The following is a 19,806-nucleotide window of genomic DNA, read 5'->3' as shown; positions in this document are numbered from 1 at the left end:
TTTTTAACCATTTTGTCTCAGAGTAGTTCAGTCTTACAAAACTTATTAAGGTTAAATATTTTTTCAGCGTCATTTTTTTCTGTAAAGTCCTGGTTGGTATACTGAGAAGCAAAATTTAACAACAAGAACTGATGGTGTAATGTATTATTAAAGTAACATGTAGGGGCACCTGGGTGGCTCAGTCGTTAAGTGTCTGCCTTCGGCTCGGGTCATGGTCCCAGGGTCCTGGGATGGAGTCCCACATCTGGCTCCCTGCTCTGCGGGAAGACTGCTTCTCCCTCTCCCACTCCCCCTGCTTGTGTTCCCTCTCTCACTGTGTCTCTCTCTGTCAAATAAATAAAATCTTAAAAAAATAAAAATATAAAATAAAATAAATTCCTTAAAAAATAAAATAAAATAACATGTAAAATGAAGCTAAAATAAAGTCAAAAAGATCCACGTAATGGGCTTATTCAGTAATTGATCATTTTTATGGATTATAGAAATATATCCCAATAATCCATAGTACCTTAGAGCAGTGCAAATCCAAATGCCGTCAACGGACCAGTGTCAAATCACAAGCTGCTTGTTACCAGTCTGTATTAGAATTAGAAGAAATTGAGAGTAAGCATTTAGAAACTTATATGATAATTTGACAGTGTAATTGTATTTGTTGAATATAATAACCAAAAGGTAGTAATGTATGTCTTTGGTTTTTTATTTTAGTTTTTTTAGTAATTTTTATTGTGTTTTATGAAAATATTAGTCCATGGTGAACCAGGAATTAAGAAAATATTGGTCTTTCACTGGAAATAATTTGAGAAGCACTTTCATAGAGAAATATGCTTGAAAATCCTAAAGTTTGATCGTTAGGTCATTTTTTTTTTAAGGATTTTATTTATTTATTTGAGAGACAGAGAATGAGAGATAGAGAGCACGAGAGGGAAGAGGGTCAGAGGGAGAAGCAGACTCCCTGCTGAGCAGGGAGCCCGATGTGGGACTCGATCCTGGGACTCGATCCTGGGACTCCAGGATCATGACCTGAGCCGAAGGCAGTCGCTTAACCAACTGAGCCACCCAGGCGCCCTGTTGGGTCATTTTATATGCATGATACCAAAAGTATCTCTGACTCACTGTTAGGTTTGTTATACACAGGAGTCTATCACTTGTTTGCTAGAAAAATAATCAGATACATCTTTTAAAACTACTTCAAAACTTGTTAATATTGGTGTTGTATTAACTAGGCCTGCATGGAATACCAGGAGAGAAGGGAGATCCGGGGCCTCCTGGGTTTGATGTTCCAGGACTCCCTGGAGAGAGAGGCAGTCCAGGGATTCCTGGAGCACCTGGTCCTATGGGACCCCCAGGAACACCAGGGCTTCCAGGAAAAGCAGGTGCCTCTGGATTTCCAGGTAATTCATTTAAAGTTTTCTCTGGTTTTGGATTCAGGAAATTAAAACTAATATAATTCTGGTATATTATTTTCTTGTTGTACTTTCCTGGATTGACACTGTCCCTTAAGGAAAAGTGTTAAATGTCTTTGCATGAAACTCACTTTGCTATTTTCATTACATTTTTTCTCTGAGATTTCTGGTCACATACTGCTATATAAAAAATGATCCCACAATTTAATGGTTTAATTCAACCTTTTTATTTTGTTCAAGATTTTGTGGGTCAGGAATTAAGGCATGATTTGATGGGGTCATTTATCTCTGATCCACATGGCACCAACTGGAGTGGTTGGGATGAAGGATCTACTTCCAGGATGGCACTTCTCTGACACCTGTGTCTTCTATGGCCTCTTCATATGGTCTCTCATTATCCATGCCCCTTCAACATGGCTTGGAATCCTTACATTATGGTAAAGTCAGGGCAGTTGCTCTTCTTCTAGAGGCAGCTGGCTTCCAAAAGAGAGGATCCCCCAAACTAAAAGCAAGTGTTCTAAAAGCCCCGGGTGAAAGCTGCAAGACTTCTTATGATCTAGCCTTGAGAGTCATTCAGTGTCATTTAGTCAGGGGCAAGGCACAGAGTCAGCCCAAATTCAAGGAGAGAAGGCTGCACAAGGGTGTGTATACTGGGAAGTGTGGTGAAGCCATCTTTGGAGATTAGCTACCACAGTGAGTCTTTTTATTTTTATTTTTTGAGAGAGAGAGAGAGAGTGAGCCCAGGGGTGGGGAGGGGCAAAGGGGGAAGGAGAGAAAGAGAATCTTAAGCAGGCTCCACGCCCAGTGCTGATCCCAATGTGGGGCTCAATCCCACGATCCTGAGATCATGACCTGAACCAGAATCAAGAGTCAGATGCTTAATTGACTGACTGAGCCACCCAGGCGCCCCAGAACCTTTTTATTCATGCATATCAACAGTAGTGGTCGCTAAGTTTACAACAGTTAAAAAGGGGTAAAACTTAGTGCCTTCTTTCCAACACTCAATAGTCTTCCAGTTGACATCTTAAAAGTTATGTTTTAGACTGAGCCTGGGTGGCTCAGTCATTAAGCGCCTGCCTTCTGCTCGGGTCATGATCCCAGGGTCCCTGCTCAGCGGGGAGCCCGCTTCTCCCTCTACCCTTCCCCTTGCTCCCACGTGCTCTCTCTCTCTCTCTCGCTCGCTCACTCGCTGTTGCTGTCACTCTAGCTCTTTCTCAGATAAATAAAATCTTTTTTAAAAAAGTTATCTTTTGGGACACCTGGGTGGCTCAGTCAGTTAAACGTCTGCCTTCGGCTCAGGTCATGATCCCAGGGTCCTGGGATCGAGTCCCGCATCAGGCTCCCTGCTCACCGGGGAGCCTGCTTCTCCCTGTGCCTGCCATTCCCCCTGCTTGTGCTCTCTCTCTCTCTGACAGATAAATAAATAAAATCTTTAAAAAAAGTTATCTTTTATTTTTCCAAGGTCAATGAAAAGTAAAAATTAATTATTGCTATTGTTCAAAGGTGCCAAAGGTGAAATGGGTATGATGGGACCTCCAGGCCCACCAGGACCTTTGGGAATTCCTGGCAGGAGTGGTGTTCCTGGTCTCAAAGGTAATATTCAGAGTTGGCTGGTAGATGCATATAAGAGAGAAAATTAAACATTGTTTTAGGTCAATATAGAATATTTTTATTTGAGTGCTTTAAAATGAGCAAAGCTTACTTATATTTTGTTTCTAGGTGACATGGCATTTTTTCCAAAGTTTTTATTTAAATTCTAGTTAGTTAACATAGAGTGTAATATTGGTTTCAGGAGAATTCAGTGATTCATCACTTATGTGACATGGCATTTAAGTACATTCTATTTTCGATTTGGCACATACACAGTTTGGATACCATGAAATGTGGTAAATGCTCAGCTCAAAATAACAAAATAGAGTTTCAATAATTGTCAAAGAACCCCAGAAAATGGAGTGTTATTTGAGTGTAAAAATGTGTGTGAGTTCAAGTTACTCATAGACAATAACAGTAGTGCGTAAGTGTTTTGGGTGGTCAGTGGCCTACTAAATTATGGAACATATGAATAATCTTTATATGCGTTAATCCTGGAAGGACGAATCTGATCTGTTGTGTCCTCCCCACACATGTTGGTTTCAGGTGATGATGGCTTGCAGGGTCAGCCAGGACCTCCTGGCCCTGAAGGAGAAAAAGGTGGTAAAGGAGAGCCTGGCCTTCCAGGCCCTCCTGGACCAGTGGATCCAGATCTGCTGGGCTCAAAAGGAGAGAAAGGGGACCCTGGCTTACCAGGTGAGTAATGCATTTATTTGTGAATGTATTTACTGATTTATCTCGAGTTTCATTTTAAATAGCATGAAAAGTGATTTGTAGTGTAAGAGTCAACAACAAAAGGCATTTCAAATTTTTCGTAATGAAAATTTTCACCTGAGTTGTATTGTTTCAGTGATCAAGTTTTATTTAAGTATTTTCTTTGTAGTTTAATCTGTTGCAAACTATGAACTCTTAAAATAGACTTAAGGCAGTCACCTTCAAGCTTTCCAGAAAGCAATATAGGATGTGGTTGAGAGAATGGATATATAGCCAGAATCACTTGGAAAACAGATTTCAGTGTTAGGGAAATTTGCTGGTCCCTTAAATTTTTTCCCTTGAGACTGGATGGGGATGAGTAGTACATTATTGCCCTGCAATGTTTTGATATACATATCATACTTGGCTTTTAAATGCAGTTCATTACTATTCTGCCTTGGCAGAATAAACAAGTATTGGACTATGAACAGCCGGGCGAGCTCAGCTGTTGGGAAAGTTGCTGAAAGTAGGTTTAGGGAACAACTGTGTTACTATAGTTATTTTATTAGAAACAAATAAGATATGAAGTATTACACTGACTTTTTAAATTAAAAAATCTTTTTTTCTTTTTATAAAAGTATAACATAACAGGGGCGCCTGGGTGGCTCAGTTGGTTAAGCGACTGCCTTTGGCTCAGGTCATGATCCTGGAGTCCCTGGATCGAGTCCCGCATCGGGCTCCCTGCTCAGCAAGGAGCCTGCTTCTCCCTCTAACCGTCCTTCCTCTTATGTACTCTCTCTCTCATTCTCGCTCTCTCAAATAAATCTTTTTTTTTAAAGATTTTATTTATTTATTTGAGAGAGAGAGAATGAGAAATAGAGAGCACGAGAGGGAAGAGGGTCAGAGGGAGAAGCAGACTCCCTGCTGAACAGGGAGCCCGATGTGGGACTCGATCCCGGGACGCCAGGATCATGACCTGAGCTGAAGGCAGTCGCTTAACCAACTGAGCCACCCAGGTGCCCTCAAATAAATCTTTAAAAAAAAAAAGTATAACATAACAAAACATCAAAAATGTAGGTAAGCACAAATTAATAAGTGCTTACAATCCAATCTATATAGTATAGCCTTTCAAACAACATGGAACTTTAAAATTAGCTATCTTTATTTGCAGCTTATAGTAAAGTTTGTGACTCTTTTTGTGTTGTAACCATTAATATTGTCAGCCCATGTGTGCCTGTGAGTGTGTGTGGGTATATGTGTGTACACAGATACTATGTTTCCCTATGAGCAGGACTTGGTGGGATTTTTTTCCTCAAAAAAGAGTTTAAGACATTACTGTAGTTTTGTATGTCATCACAAAAGAGGTAGGGATACCTAATTTTTTATTATTTGTTAAAATGAGATATCTTTCTTGAATTACTCCTTACAAGTCTTCTCTTTCAATTGTGCCTTCTGTAAAATAGAGGCAGTAATCTATATTATAATAGGATTATTAAAGATGGTTGTAGAATCTAAAAGATAGCCTAAAGATAATCTGCCCCAATTCTTTCACTTTACAGTGTAAAAAACTGAGGCCCAAAGAGGAAAATGACTTAGTTATTGAGTGCTTTGAATTTCTTAATGGTAGCTAAATAAAAAGTGGAGGAGTTTAATGTGTGTCCAGTGCTATTGGTTCATACTCTATCAGAATATCATGAGTTCCTACATTTCATTCGTAGTTCAGAATTTGGGTTGCTTGCTTTCCCAAATTATTTTTAATGGATTACTGATATCAACCTAACTTGTCTTCCTTATACTCATCCTTGGAAGGTATTCCTGGAGTTTCAGGGCCAAAAGGTTACCAGGGTTTGCCTGGAGACCCAGGGCAACCTGGACTGAGTGGACAACCTGGATTACCAGGACCATCAGGTAAGTATGACAGACCACCTGTAGCAATTGAATGGCTGATCGTAGATCCTAGAAAAGTGATTATGTATTTATCATGTGTGATGATGTTTTGGATCTGATCATGACAATATGCTTGAGTAGCTACTGAGATGTGGTGCTCTTTTTTAGCAAAAATGTTGCCATTTGGCCCAAGCGTCAACTGACTTAAGTTTGTAGGATATTTTGCTTTGCTCAGTTTCTTCTTTTTTCTGGCAGTCAGGATGTAAACAGAATAAGAAGTACATCCAAATAAGGTGGTGTGTTTTATTTACATACACTGCAACACATATAAATGAGACAGTTATCTGGTAGGTGCCGAAAAATTTACCTTTTTTTAGTTATTGCGTTCAGACAGGTCAGTCATTAAACCATGTAAAGATGGCTGCTGAGTCTATTTTTTACAAAGTTTTTAGGGATGAAAATTTCACAACCTACCTTGGTAGTCTGTTTCAGCATTAATCACCCTTAGAGTCAACATGGATTTTTTTTCTTATTTCTAATAAAACTCTTGCTGCTTCTTAAGCCATTTTCTTTTAGTTAGGCCCCAAAGGAATAAAGAGCAGCTGGTCTCCATCCTCATAGGAGTCCTTCAGGTCAGTTATTCTGCTCTAGACTCTGTACTACATTGCCTTGATATATAGTTCCTTTCTATCCTTCACATCTTCTGCATTCTCTTCTCCAAGTTGGAAGTCAGTGTGAAAGAAAAAAATAAAAGAAAAAAAGTTTAAGGCAACATTGTGGTCCTTAGAAAATCCCTAGGTAACACCACAGCTCATGCACCTGAGCTCTAGGAAGAATGTATAAGCACAGCAGCCGTGACTGTTGGGGGTGACAGTATAGTACCTCTCCCTCAACCTTTATCTATCCCCGGCCTAATGTCCTGGGAGTATATCATAACAGGATTGTTTTAGGGCAAGAAACAAGGTGTCCTGGTAAAAATTTTGCATTCTAAAAACTGATTTGTATTAGGAGACCTCTGTTACTATGTTTATATTGTAATATGTCCGTAAGGAGATTTCATAGGTACCTTTTTCCTGTTTTATGCTGAGTTAGATCTGTGGAACTTAATCATGTATTAAGATTTCATCCATCTAATCCCATGCTTACATTATAATTACAATGCACTCCAAGAAATCAGGCAACCTCAATATTGCTGACTTGTCTTAATTTAACCAATTTAACTTTTCTAGGTCCCAAAGGTAACCCTGGTCTCCCTGGGAAGCCAGGACTTACAGGACCTCCTGGACTTAAAGGAAGCATAGGTGATATGGGTTTTCCAGGTCAGTGATGGAAATCTCCCATATATTTAATACCATTAATGGCAGATGGTTCATTCTCTTTGTTATCAAAATAGAGACTGGTGTTGATAGAATCAAACAGACAATAACTTAGGTAATCAGTGGACAGAGCTCTGTCATCACACAAATATTTGAAGTGGGGATTAAGGGACAGAGTTTTAGAAACCTTAAGCGTAAGGATGCACAAACATGTATCTTTTCTCTCACTGTACCCCTTTCTCTTAAACTTCCTTGAAAAATAGTTGTAAAAGATCATTATATAATTCAGAATTTGCAGAGTTCTTTTTTTAAACCGTTTCCCTCAGTCATAAGCATCATAGACATGCCATGAATAAAGAAATTTTGTAAAAAAAAATGCATGTTACGTGTTTTCAACAGGCCCTCAGGGTGTGAAAGGGTCTCCTGGACCTCCTGGAGTTCCTGGACAACCTGGCTCCCCAGGATTACCTGGACAGAAAGGAGAAAAAGGTGATCCTGGTGTTTCAGGCATTGGTCTTCCAGGTCTTCCCGGCCCAAAGGTAACCCTCTACTCTAGGCATATACCTGAGCAGATGTGATTTTTTTAAAATACTGTGCTCATTCCTAATTCTTCATTAAACGAACTATACAATGACATGGTATATTCTGGAAATTCATTCCTCCTGTTTTCTCTTATATTGTAAGGGGTTATGTTTTAGGGTTTGTAGCCAATCCAAAAACGTGTGTCTGGGGGAAACATTCTGATTTCTTTATTTTCCCTCTATCTTTATCTCTGAGTATATTTCAGTAAAACCAAAGGTAAATTCCTGCCTGGCTTTGGTTTTCTTTTTCCGTCTTGGTGGTGGAATGTTGATCTTTATCCTAATATTATTATTAACTAATATAAAGAGACTTATAAACAAAGTAATTTATACAATTAATGAAGATGCAGTAGTATTCCTAACTGCATATCTGAGGTAGTTCTCTTAAAACCGTTTTACATGTCCCTCCATGCCCCTAGTCAGTGTGAAAACTTTGGTAGTGTTTCTCAATCAATCAAATTTAGAATGTATCTTAGAATCATTAGACTCAACAAATATTTAGTAGCTGCTTAATTCCATGTAAAAAGGTAGTAAGTCCTACTGATTTGTGGAAGTACTTTTTAACTAGCAGAGATACATCCATTGTCTATTATATATGTTGCAAATATTTTCTCCTAATTAATCATTTGTCTTATAATATTGTTTAATCATTCAGTCAGACCACAAAGCTAGGAAGTATTAGGAAAAGAATGGTGTTACTAACCTTCCATGGAATTAATGAAAATTCCCACTAAGAATGTACTAAATAATGTGGGGTTTTTTTCTTTTAAGCTGTCATTTTTATTTTTTTAATTAAAAAATATTTTATTATTAATGTTAATTCCAGTATAATTAACATACAATGTTACATTAGTTTCGGGTGTACAAAATAGTGATTCAACACTTCCATACAATACCCAGTGCTCATCACAGCAAGTGCACTCCTTGATCCCCATCACCTCTTTCACCCATCCCTCCACCCACATTCCCCCTGGTAACCATCGGTGTGTTCTCTATAGTTGAGTCTGTTTCTTGCTTTGTCTCTTTTTTTTTTGTTCAATGATTTAACTCGTGAAATTTGAATAATGTTTTAAAGTTAATTTCTTTTTAATAGTATACAAAAAGATTTTAGTTTGCATAGTCAATCAACTTATTGTAAGAGATAATCAAGAGAAATTTCTGCATATTAACTGCAAATTAACAGTGTAAAGTCTATTGAAATGATGCTGAATATTTTCTGTTCTATTTAAATTTTACCAGTAATACATGACTACATTAAAAAAAATGATAATACAGACATATCAAAGGTAAAAGTGAAAATCTCCTTTATAACATCTTCTTTATTCCATTCCCATCACTAGAGAGATCTACTGATAATAGTGTATAAATTTGAATCCCTTGCCATACATGTTTTTATGTATATGTACAAAATTTTGGGTTTCCTACATGTATTGTATATGTGTAGAGTCATAGAATAGACACTATTCTGTATTTGCTTTATTACTTACATCTTTTAATCTTTCTATTTTATTATATCTTAGACAATTTTCTTTGTCACTGTATATTTTTTTTATTATGTTCAGTTAGCCAGCATATAGTACATTATTAGTTTTTGATGTAGTGTTCAATGATTCATTTGTTGCATGTAACACCCAGTACTCATCACAACACTGTACATTATTTTTAATAGTTGCATGATATTCTATTGTTGTAAATAATATCATAATGAATATTCTTAGACATATCTGTGGACACATGTATAATTATTTATGCTGTATAGATTCCTAAAAGTGAAATGTCTGGGTCAAAAGATAAGTACATTTAGGTTTCTGTGTTTTAAAGTTTTTATATCAATAGTGACCAGTAAACTTGATTTTAAAAATCAACCAGTATGACTGATATGAAAAATTCTTAATCTCAGGAAACAAACTGAGGGTTGCTGGAGTGGTGGGGGGTGGGAGGGATGGGGTGACTTGGTGATAGACATTGGGGAGGGTATGTGCTATGGTGAGTGCTGTGAATTGTGTAGACTGTTGAATCACAGACCTGTACCTCTGAAACAAATAATACATTGGATGTTAAAAAAAAAGATCATAGGAAGGGAAAAATGAAGGGGGGGATTCGGAGGGGGAGATGAACCATGAGAGACTATGAACTCTGAGAAACAAACTGAGGGTTCTAGAGGGGAGGGGGGTGGGGGGATGGGTTAGCCTGGTGTTGAGTATTAAAGAGGGCATGGACTGAATGGAGCACTGGGTGTTATACGCAAACAATGAATCATGGAACACTACATCAAAAGCTAATGATGTAATGTATTGTGATTAACATAACATAATAAAATTTTAAAAAATGTAAAAAAAAATCAACCAGTATGAAACAATGTAAAATGAGAAGCCTTTTTTCCACACATTTACATACCTTAAATTCATAGTTCTTCCCCAAGGTAACCACTTTTAGTAGTTGTCCACAAAAGATATTTTATGTGTATATAAACTTGAATATATGATAGATATTTCATCAATTTTAAGACTCAATTTTTTTACATTCAAAATCTCTGATATTGAGGTGCATCTTACAATGGAAAGCATCTTACAACTATAATTGGAAGCATTTTTCTTCAGTTACTAATTCATGAAATGATGCTGCATCTTCCAAATGTAGGTATCTTGTATTTTTATTTACACACATAAAATCATACTATATATTTGGTCTGGACCTAGCTATCATAACTTAGTAAGTCTTAGCAAACTTTCTTTGTCAGCCCATAAATAAATGCCTCGTTCGTTTTCATAATTATATAGTATTTTATGTATGGCTTAACCATAAATAGTTTAACCTCTTACAAACACTGAGTTGTTTCTATATTTTCATGATTATAAACATATGTTGCTCTGAAGATTCTTACCCATATCTTACATATGTATCTTAAGATTATTTGGTAAATATTGCCATAGAATAAATTCTGAGTAGAGTTGCTGGAACCCATCATATATATGCCTTTTTAATATTGATAATTACTAATTTTTCTCTTAAATATCTCTGCTGCTTCATACTATCTTGATCCGTATCAGAAATTTTCTATTTTCTCCTCATTTTACAAATATTGGGTATTATTAATCATTCTAATTTTGTCAGTCTAATGGGTGAAAAATAGAGTATCATTGTTTAAATTTGAATTTTCCTAATTATGAATGAGATTTCTTATGCTTATGTCTCCTCTACAAATTGTCTGTTCATACTCTTGCCTCATTTTTAGGAGGGGATTTGGTTATGTATTTCCTATTGATTTATGGAAGTACTTCATAAAGATGCATCCATTATCTATTATATATGTTGCAAATATTTTCTCCCAGTCATTTGTTTGTCTTATAACCCTGTTTACTGTGCATTTATCATGTAGAGTATAAAATTTTTACATTGGCAAATGTTAGTATTCATTCATTCAAAATATACCTAATGAATGTATGAGGTGCCAGGTACTGTTTTAGGTGCTGGAGATAGAAAACAAATGAAACAAACTCACTGCCTGTGCAGAGTTTGCATCTAGTCAATAAAATAAATATGTTTATAGTGTTCTAGAAGATATGGTGAAAGTTAAGTGAGGCTTGGGGATAGGAATTGCTGAGAATTGTTATATTTTGAAATAGAGTAGTAAGAGAAAGCTGCTTTGAATACAGTTGATCTAGTGACATGCAGTGAGGGAGTCATTCAAGCACTCTGAGATGGGAGCATACCTGACACTTCTGAAGAACGTACAGGTGGCTAGTGTGGGTTAAGCAGAGTGAGTGAAGTGAAACTAAGTAAGAGATGAGATCAGGTTGGTAATGGGAGATAGATTATCTAGAGCCTTGTAGATTATAGTAAGGGATTTTATCCCTGTGTGAAATGGGGAGTGACTTGAAGGAGTAACATGATTGTACTTAAATTTAAAAATATATCATAGCTTCTATTTTGGAACTAGATCATAGAGGAATAAGGATGAAAACAGTGGGACCACTTATGACACTATTTAAATAATACAGATCAGAGATCTTGATGGCTTGGATCAAGATGGTAGCAGTGGAAGTGATAAGAAATATTCAGAATCTGAATATATTTTCCAGGTCAAGCCAGAAAGATTTGCTTTATGGAATAGTAGAGGAGAGATATCATGGACTATGAGAGGAAAGATACCATGGATGACTCTAAAGTTTTTATCCTGAGCAAGTGTGAGAATGGAGTTGCTACATACTGAGATAGGAGAGATTTGGGGAAGCAGATTTGGTGGGAAAGATCAGGAGCATAATTTTCTGATTGTTATAAAAACTTCTATATCCTAATATTATAAAAAGAGACCTATGTCTTTTCTTCCAGTACTTTCACGATTTTGTTCTTTGTATTTGCATCTTTAATCCATGGGCTTTTTCTCTATGTTGTGTGAGGTGAGGAAGTAATATCATGTTTTCAAAATAAATATCCAGATAACCCAACCCCATATGTTAAAGATTCCATTCTTTACTCATTGATTTGAAATTCCATTTAAAATTTTTTTCTAAATTTTTTCATATATGTTTTTTTCTGGACTGAGCAAATGTGTTCTTTTTTTATTTTTTTTAAAGATTTTATTTATTTTACAGAGAGAGACACAGCTAGAGAAGGAACACAAGCAGGGGGAGTGGGAGAGGGAGAAGCAGGCTTTCCGCGGAGCAGGGAGCCCGATGTGGGGCTCGATCCCAGGACCCTGGGATCATGACCTGAGCTGAAGGCAGACGCTTAACGACTGAGCCACCCAGGCGCCCCAAGGACTGAGCAAATGTTAACCTTTATATAATGGAACTAAATTACCATAACTCATATCTGAATTTATAATGAATGTCAGCCAAAAAAAACATATTTCAATTGGCAAATAGCCACAGTATATTCAACTCTTCAACCAAGAGGCTAACTTAGTTTCTTTCTCTATGCAGCCTTCAAGTATATTTCAGGAAGCAAATTCTACACTAAACTTAGATACTTGCAAAGTTGATAAAAACAGAGAAATCATGTATTTGAAGTAGTCTGTTGTTTCTTTCAGATGGTATTGTTTTATCATATAATGGTGACACATTGAAAAAAATAAGATTTTATAGCTCAGTTCTTACTTTGCACTGTTCTGATATACACAAATTTGTTACCACAATTTAGTTAAATAACATCAGTCCACAACAACATAGTTCAAACTTAAGTTACCATGGTATATTAGCTTTTCATAAATCATAATCACCATAAATCCATAAATCACTATATACATGTGTATCATGATCAGTGAATGATTATTTCGCTTCTTTCAAATTCTGTCAGTGATTAGTCACCGTGAAAATGTTATTCCCTTAATGCCCTTATAACAAAGCATGTAGTTATGTTGCCTATTTGTCTCATTGATAAACCAATGTGAAATTTTAAAAATATGGATACTCAAAAGAGAAAATTAACCAATAAAGATGAAAGTGCAAAAAACATCGGAAGTGATAATACCGGAAGTGACATTTAAAGCTAATATAAATAGGGTTACAGACAAAATAGCCAACCATAGGAATGTTGACACTGCCACTATTGAGAGACTTTAGAGGTACAGACAAGGAAGTTAGTGAAAGCAAACTTAGCAATATATGACTTTTCTCTATACATGTATAACTTATATGAAGAGAGATTTTAAAGTTGTGGGGAAAACTTTTAAAGGTCATGGAACAATCATATTTTTCTCATTATTAAGATCTCTTTTACATGGTTTTAGCTTGCATCTTCATTTTTATAGTTCCATACTATTGTGCAAAGTGAGACTGCTTATATTATAGAAAGAGTAGAATTAAAGTTTCAGAAGACATAATAGTATGATTGGAGGATGTCAAGCATAAGAAAAAATTCTATAATTAGTGAGTTGTTAAAAAGAAGGATAGTGGTGGGGCAGTCCAAGAGGGTGGCATAAGAAGATACTGAACATACCTCTTCCCATGGACACAGCAAATCTGTAGCTACATAGGGAACAATTAATTCACTCTGAAAAAAGACCTGAAAACTAACTGAACAGCTTCCTTCACAACAAATAATAAAAGGGCAACATCAATGGGTAGCAGAAGCAGAAATATGGTCTCATCCAAAACCCCACCTGCACTACCCACAATCAGAAGGGATCTTACAAATCTGGACGTCCTCCCTGAGGAGTTAGGGGTTCATGCCCCACATCAAGCACCCTAATCCCTGGGACCTGTAACAGAGAGACAATCCTCCAAAATATCTGATTTGAAAACCAAAGGGGCTTACATCCAAAGGGCTGTGGGGAACTGAGATGCATTTCTTAAAGGGCTTGCATGCAGACTCACCCACCTCAGGAACCAGTGCAAAAGCAGCAGTTTGAAAGTGCCTGTCCTATTTGTGAAGGAGATTCATTTGCTAATATTAAAGCATCTGCTAGAGGGGCAGGAGTATGTTGGAACTCTCTTTGGAGTTGGAAGTGCTAGCAAGCACCATTTTTGTACTCTCCCTTTATCTTGATAATACTGGCAAGTGTGACCAGCCCTGCACTCTCCCATTGCCCCACTAAAGATGGCAGGCAAGCACCAGCCCTAGATTCTCCTGTTGCCCTGCAAAAGAGCCACATACCAGTTCTGTGCTCTCCAGTGGCCCCCACAAAAGCCAGCAGGTGCATGCAGTCCATACTGGAGTCACTCCTTAATCATCAGGCTCTGGTGGCCAGGGGGCTTGCATTCCTACATCCCACAAGACTGTAACAATCAGAGAGACAGTTCTTGGCATGCTACCACCCCCTCCCCAGAGCACTACACAGATAGCATACTGAAACAAATCCCCAGTCTGTCTGTGAAAAAGGCCTATTTACTTGTCTTGGAGCTTCCGCCTGAGGGGCAGACTTAAAGTTTGGCATACATCTAGAGGCTACAGGGGTGCTCTCAGGGAATGTAGGCTGGAGTATGCCATCTTTGCATTCTTCCTCAGCCTTGCTACAGCTTGCTGGTACCTCCCAGAAAGGATTTGATACATTTGTCTGAAGCCCTGAGTTTTTCAACACCTCCAGATCCACCTAGTCTGCAGGCCCGCAAGGTTTACTATTTTGGCACCACAGGACTATATATATTTGCATACTGTTAGACTGCTACCTAAGGATCTGGCTTCCAATCAGCCTGAAACTAGGTACTGATGGAGATTCCTCCCTTTAGAACACTGACAGGTCTTGGCACACCCTCAACAACTGGGACATATCAAGAATAAATTAGGCTGCTTAGACAATTACAAAGGTTTGAGAGACAACAAGGAACTTAGGTCTAAGGTTGATGGATAAATTTCATCTTTTACACAAGGCTACTTCTTCAAGACTGGGGGGAGTAGCTGTTTTGCTTAAGAATACAGTAACTGAATTGAAAAGTACACAGGAAGGGTTGAAAAGGAGACTACATGAAGCAGAAGAAAGTGATCTAGAAGACAACTGTGAAACTCACCCAAACAGAACATCAAAAAGAAAAAAAAACCTTAAAAAGTAAAGATAGCTTAAGGGACCTATGAGACAACATAAATCTCAATAACATTTGCATTATAGGGGGTCCCAGAAAGAGAAGAGATAAAGGAGAAGGAAACTTATTTAGAGAAATAATGGCTGAAAACCTCTCTAATCTGAGGAAGAAAACATTCAGATCAAGAAAGACCATAGAGACCCGAATAAGAGGAACCCAAAAAGATCAACACTAAGACACATTATAAGTAAGCTGTCAGAAGTTAAAGAGAATCTTAAAAGCAGCAAGAGGAAAACCCCTTGTTATGTACAAGGGAACCCCAATAAGACTATAAGCAGATTTTTCAGCAGAAATTTTGTAGGCCAGAAGGGAATGGGACAATATATTCAAAATACTGAAAGGAAGAAGCTTCCAAACAAGAATACCCTCCCCAGCAAGGTTATCATTCAGAGTTGACAGAGAGATAAAGACTTTTCCAGACAGTCAAAAGCTAAAAGAGCTCATCACCACTAAACTGGCCTTACAGGAAATATTAAAAAGGGACTTCTTTAAGCTGAAAAGAAAGTGCATTAATTAGTGGCAAGAAAACATATGAATGTATAAATTTCAAAGGTAAAAGTAAATCTATAGTAAAAGTAGTGGATTAATCACTTACAAATCTAGTATGAAAGCTAAAAGACAAAAGTAAAAGTAACTCTAAGTACAGTAAAATTTAAGGGATGCACAAAATGAGAAGATGTAAAATGTGACACCAAAAACATAAAATGAGGGGGGAGTAAAAGTGTAGTTTTCAAATGTGTTCAGACTCAAGTTACTATCGACTTAAGAAAGATTTTAATCTAGGCTGTTATCTGTGAGCCTCTTGGTAACCACAAAGCAAAAACCTATAATAGATGCACAAAAGATAATAAGAAAATATAATAGCATTAAAGAAAGTCATCAAACCACAACATAAGAGAGCAAAAGAAGAAGAAACAACAGAGAGGAACTACAGAACAGCCCGAAAACAATTAACAAGCGGACAGTAGGTACATACCTATCAATAATTACTTTAAGTGTGAACGGCCTAAATTCTTCAGTCAAAAGACATTGCATGACTGACTGGGTTTTTAGAAAGACCCAGTTAATAGGCTACCTACAAGAAACTCACTTTAAGTATAAGGACACACCCAAACTGAAAGTGAAGGGCTGGAAAAAGATATTCCACACAAATGGAAACCCCCCCAAAAAAGCTGGAGTAGCTATATTTATATCACACAAAATAGACTTTTAAACAAAGACAGTATTAAAAGACAGGGGTGTTACATATGATAAAGGGATCAATCTAATAAGAGGATATAACATTTGTACATACCAATGCACCCAACATAGAAGCACCTAAATAAATAAATATTAACAAACCTAAAGGGAAAAACTGACAGCAATACAGTTAATAGTAGGGGACTTTAATATCTCACTTACATCAATGGATAAAGATTAAACAACATGCTACTGAACAACCAGTGAGCCAAAGAAGAAATTGAAGGAAAAATAGAAAGAATACCTTGAGAAGAATGAAAATGGAAATACAACTTTCAAAAATCTATGGTGTGAAGCAAAAGCTGTTCTAAAAGGGAAGTTCATAGTGATACAGGCCTACCTCAAGGAACAAGAAAAATCTCAAACTAAATTTACATCTAAAAGAACAAGAAGAAGAAAAACAAATGAAGCCCAAAGTTAGTAGAAGGAAGGAAATAAAAAAAGGTCAGAGTAGAAATAAATAAAATAGAGACTAAAAAAAAACATAGAAAAGATCAGTGAAACTAAGAGCTGGTTCTTTGAAAGGATAAGCAAAATTGACAAACCTTTAGCTAGACTCACTAAGAGAGGGCTCAAATAAAAAATTAAATTAAATCAGAAATGAAAGAGAAGGATTTACAACTGACACCACAGATACACAAAAGATCATAAGACTATTATAAATAATTATATGCCAACAAATTGGAGAGCCTAGAAGCAATGAATAGATTCCTAGAAACATACAATCTTCCAAGATTGAATCATGAAGGAATAGAAAATCTGAATAGACTGATTACTAATAAACAGATTGAATCACTAATCCAGAAAACCTCCCAAGAAACAAAAGTCCAGAACTACACAACTTCGCTGGTGAATTCTACCAAGCATTTAAAGATTTAATATGTATCCTTCTCAAACTTTTCCAAATATTGAAGAAGAGAGAACACTTTTGAACTCATTTTATGAGGCCAGCATTACACTGATACCAAAACCAGTCAAGGACACCACAAAAAAAAAAAAAAAGAAAGAAAATTACAGGCCAGTATCCCTGATCAACATAGATGCCGAAATCCTCAACAAAATATTAGCAAACCAAATTAAACAATACAACAATTAAAAGGATCATATACCACAATCAAGTGAAATTTATTCCAGAGATGCACAGATGAGGTTTACATCTACAAATCAATCAATATGATACATCACATTAATAAAATAAAGGATAAAAATCATATGATCATTTCAATAGATGCAGAAAAGGTATTTGACATAATTCAACATCCATTTATGATAAAAACTCTTAACAAAGTGGGTATATAGAGGGAATGTATTGCAACATAATAAAGGTCATACATGAGAAGCCCACAGCTAACATCATGCTCAGTTGTGAAAAGCTGGAAGTTCTTCCTTTAAGATTAGAAACAAAACAAGGATGCCCACTTTTGCCACTTTTATTCAACATAGCATTGGAAATCCTAGCCAGAGCAATTAGACCAGAAAAAGAAATGAAAGGCATCCGAATTGCAAAGGAAGTAGTAAAAACTCACTGTTTGCAGACAAATAAATGTATATGTGTGTATGTATATTTATACTTTATATTTATAAAAAAAAACTCTAAAGACTCCACCAAAATCTGTTAGAGCTAATAAATTCAGGAAAGTCACTGGGTACATAGTCAACATTCAGAAATCTGTTGCATAACTATATACTAACAACCAACTATCAGAAAGAGAATTTAAGGAAACACTCCCATTTATAATTGCATCAAAATGAATAAAATACTTAGGAATAAATTTAACTGAGGGTATGGAAGACCTATACTCTGAAAAGTATGTCATTGATGAAAGAGATTGAAGATACAAATAAATGTGAAATTATTCTATGCTCATGGATTGGAAGAATTAATATTGTTAAAATGTCCATATTACCCAAAGCAATATACTGATTCACTGCAATCCTCATCAAAATCCCAATGCTATTTTTCAAAGAAATAGAAGAAACAATCCTAAAATTTGTATGGAACCACAAAAGATTCTGAATAGCCAAAGCAATCTTTTTTTTTTAAGATTTTATTTATTTATTTGTCAGAGAGAGAGAGACACAGTGAGAGAGGGAACACAAGCAGGGGGAGTGGGAGAGGAGAGGCAGGCTTCCCACGGAAAAGGGAGCTGGATGCAGGGCTCGATCCCAGGACCCGGGGATCATGACCTGAGCTGAAGGCAGACGCTTAATGACTGAGCCACCCGGGCACCCCTAGCCAAAGCAATCTTGAGAAAGAATGACAACACTGGAGGTATCATACTCCCTAATTTCAAACAATATTATACAACTATCTATAGTAATCAAAATAATATGGTATTGGCATTAAAACAAACACACAGATCAATGCAATAGAATAGAGAGCCCAGAAATAAACCCACACAAATATAATCAGTTTATGACAAAGGAAGCAAGAATATACAATGGGGAAAGCACAGTTGCTTTAATAAATGGTGTTGGGAAAAGTTACAGCCACAGGCAAAAGAATGAAACTAGACTACTATCTTATACTATACACAAAAATGAACTCAAAATAGATTAAAGATTTAAATGTAAGACCTGAAACCCTAAAACTCCTAGAAGAAAACAGGCAGTAAGCTCCTTGACATTGGTCTTGGCAGTGTTTTTCTGGATGTGTCTCCAGATACAAAGGCAATAAAAGCATAATAAACAAGTTTGGCTACATCAAACTAATCTGCACAGCCAGGGAAGTTGCCAAGTGAAAAGACAACCTACTGAATGGGAGAAAATATTTGCAAATCATATGTCGATAAGGAGTTAATATCCAAAATATGCAAAGAACTCATACAGTCATTAAAAATGAAACAAAGAATCCAATTAAAAATGGGTAGAGAAACTGAATAGACATTTTTCCAAAGAATGCATACTAAGGGCCAACAGGTATTTGATATGACTAATCATCAGGGAAATGCAAATCAAAACCACAATGAGATATCACTTCACACTTGCTAAAATGGCTATTATCAAAAAGACAAGTTTTAGCAAGTGTTGGCAAAGATGGTGAGAAATGGGAACCCTTGTGTACTGTTGGTGAGAATGTAAATTAGTACAGCCACTATGAAAAATAGCATGGAGGATCCTAAAAAAATTAAAAAAGAACTATCATATGATCCATCAATTCAACTTCTGGATATTTATCTAAAGAAAATGAGAACACTAACTTGAAAAGATATACACATCCCCATATATATTGTACTATATTTACAGTAGTCAAGATGTGGAAGCAACCTAAGTGTCCATTGGTAATATGAATGGATAAAGAAAATGTGGGATATATATACAAGGGGGTTTTACTGAGCCATATAAAAGAATGAAATCTTGCCATTTGTGACAACATGGATGGACCTTGAGGGCATTATGCTAAGTGAAATAAGTTAGAAAAAGACCAATACCATATGATCTGATTTATATGTGGAATCTAAAAATAAATAAATAGACAAAAAATTGTAAAGAATGAGCTAATAGATACAGAGAACAAAGTTGTGGTTGCCAGATATGGGGGTGGAATATTGGAGGGTGGGTGAAATGGGTGAAGAGG

At 36.5% G+C, this 19,806-nt stretch overlaps 1 protein-coding gene across 1 annotated transcript in view; it reads left to right on the top strand.

The window, feature by feature from the left end:
- The window catches only part of COL4A5 (collagen type IV alpha 5 chain), a 233,304-nt gene that overhangs the window by 178,073 nt on the left and 35,425 nt on the right, over window positions 1–19,806 (top strand). Inside the window, exons 31-36 of the mRNA XM_025853713.2 lie at window positions 1,224–1,391; window positions 2,907–2,996; window positions 3,540–3,689; window positions 5,496–5,594; window positions 6,803–6,892; window positions 7,289–7,428. Coding sequence (XP_025709498.1) covers window positions 1,224–1,391; window positions 2,907–2,996; window positions 3,540–3,689; window positions 5,496–5,594; window positions 6,803–6,892; window positions 7,289–7,428 — 737 coding nt within the window. The remainder of the gene's footprint in view (window positions 1–1,223; window positions 1,392–2,906; window positions 2,997–3,539; window positions 3,690–5,495; window positions 5,595–6,802; window positions 6,893–7,288; window positions 7,429–19,806) is intronic.

The sequence above is a fragment of the Callorhinus ursinus genome, unplaced genomic scaffold, assembly GCF_003265705.2.
Source record: "Callorhinus ursinus isolate GAN/ISIS: 27379988/994484 unplaced genomic scaffold, GSC_fseal_2.0 scaffold65, whole genome shotgun sequence".
NCBI classification, from domain to species: domain Eukaryota; kingdom Metazoa; phylum Chordata; class Mammalia; order Carnivora; family Otariidae; genus Callorhinus; species Callorhinus ursinus.
Note: the sequence above shows the minus strand (reverse complement) of the source record. Positions and strands in the feature narration are given on the sequence as shown.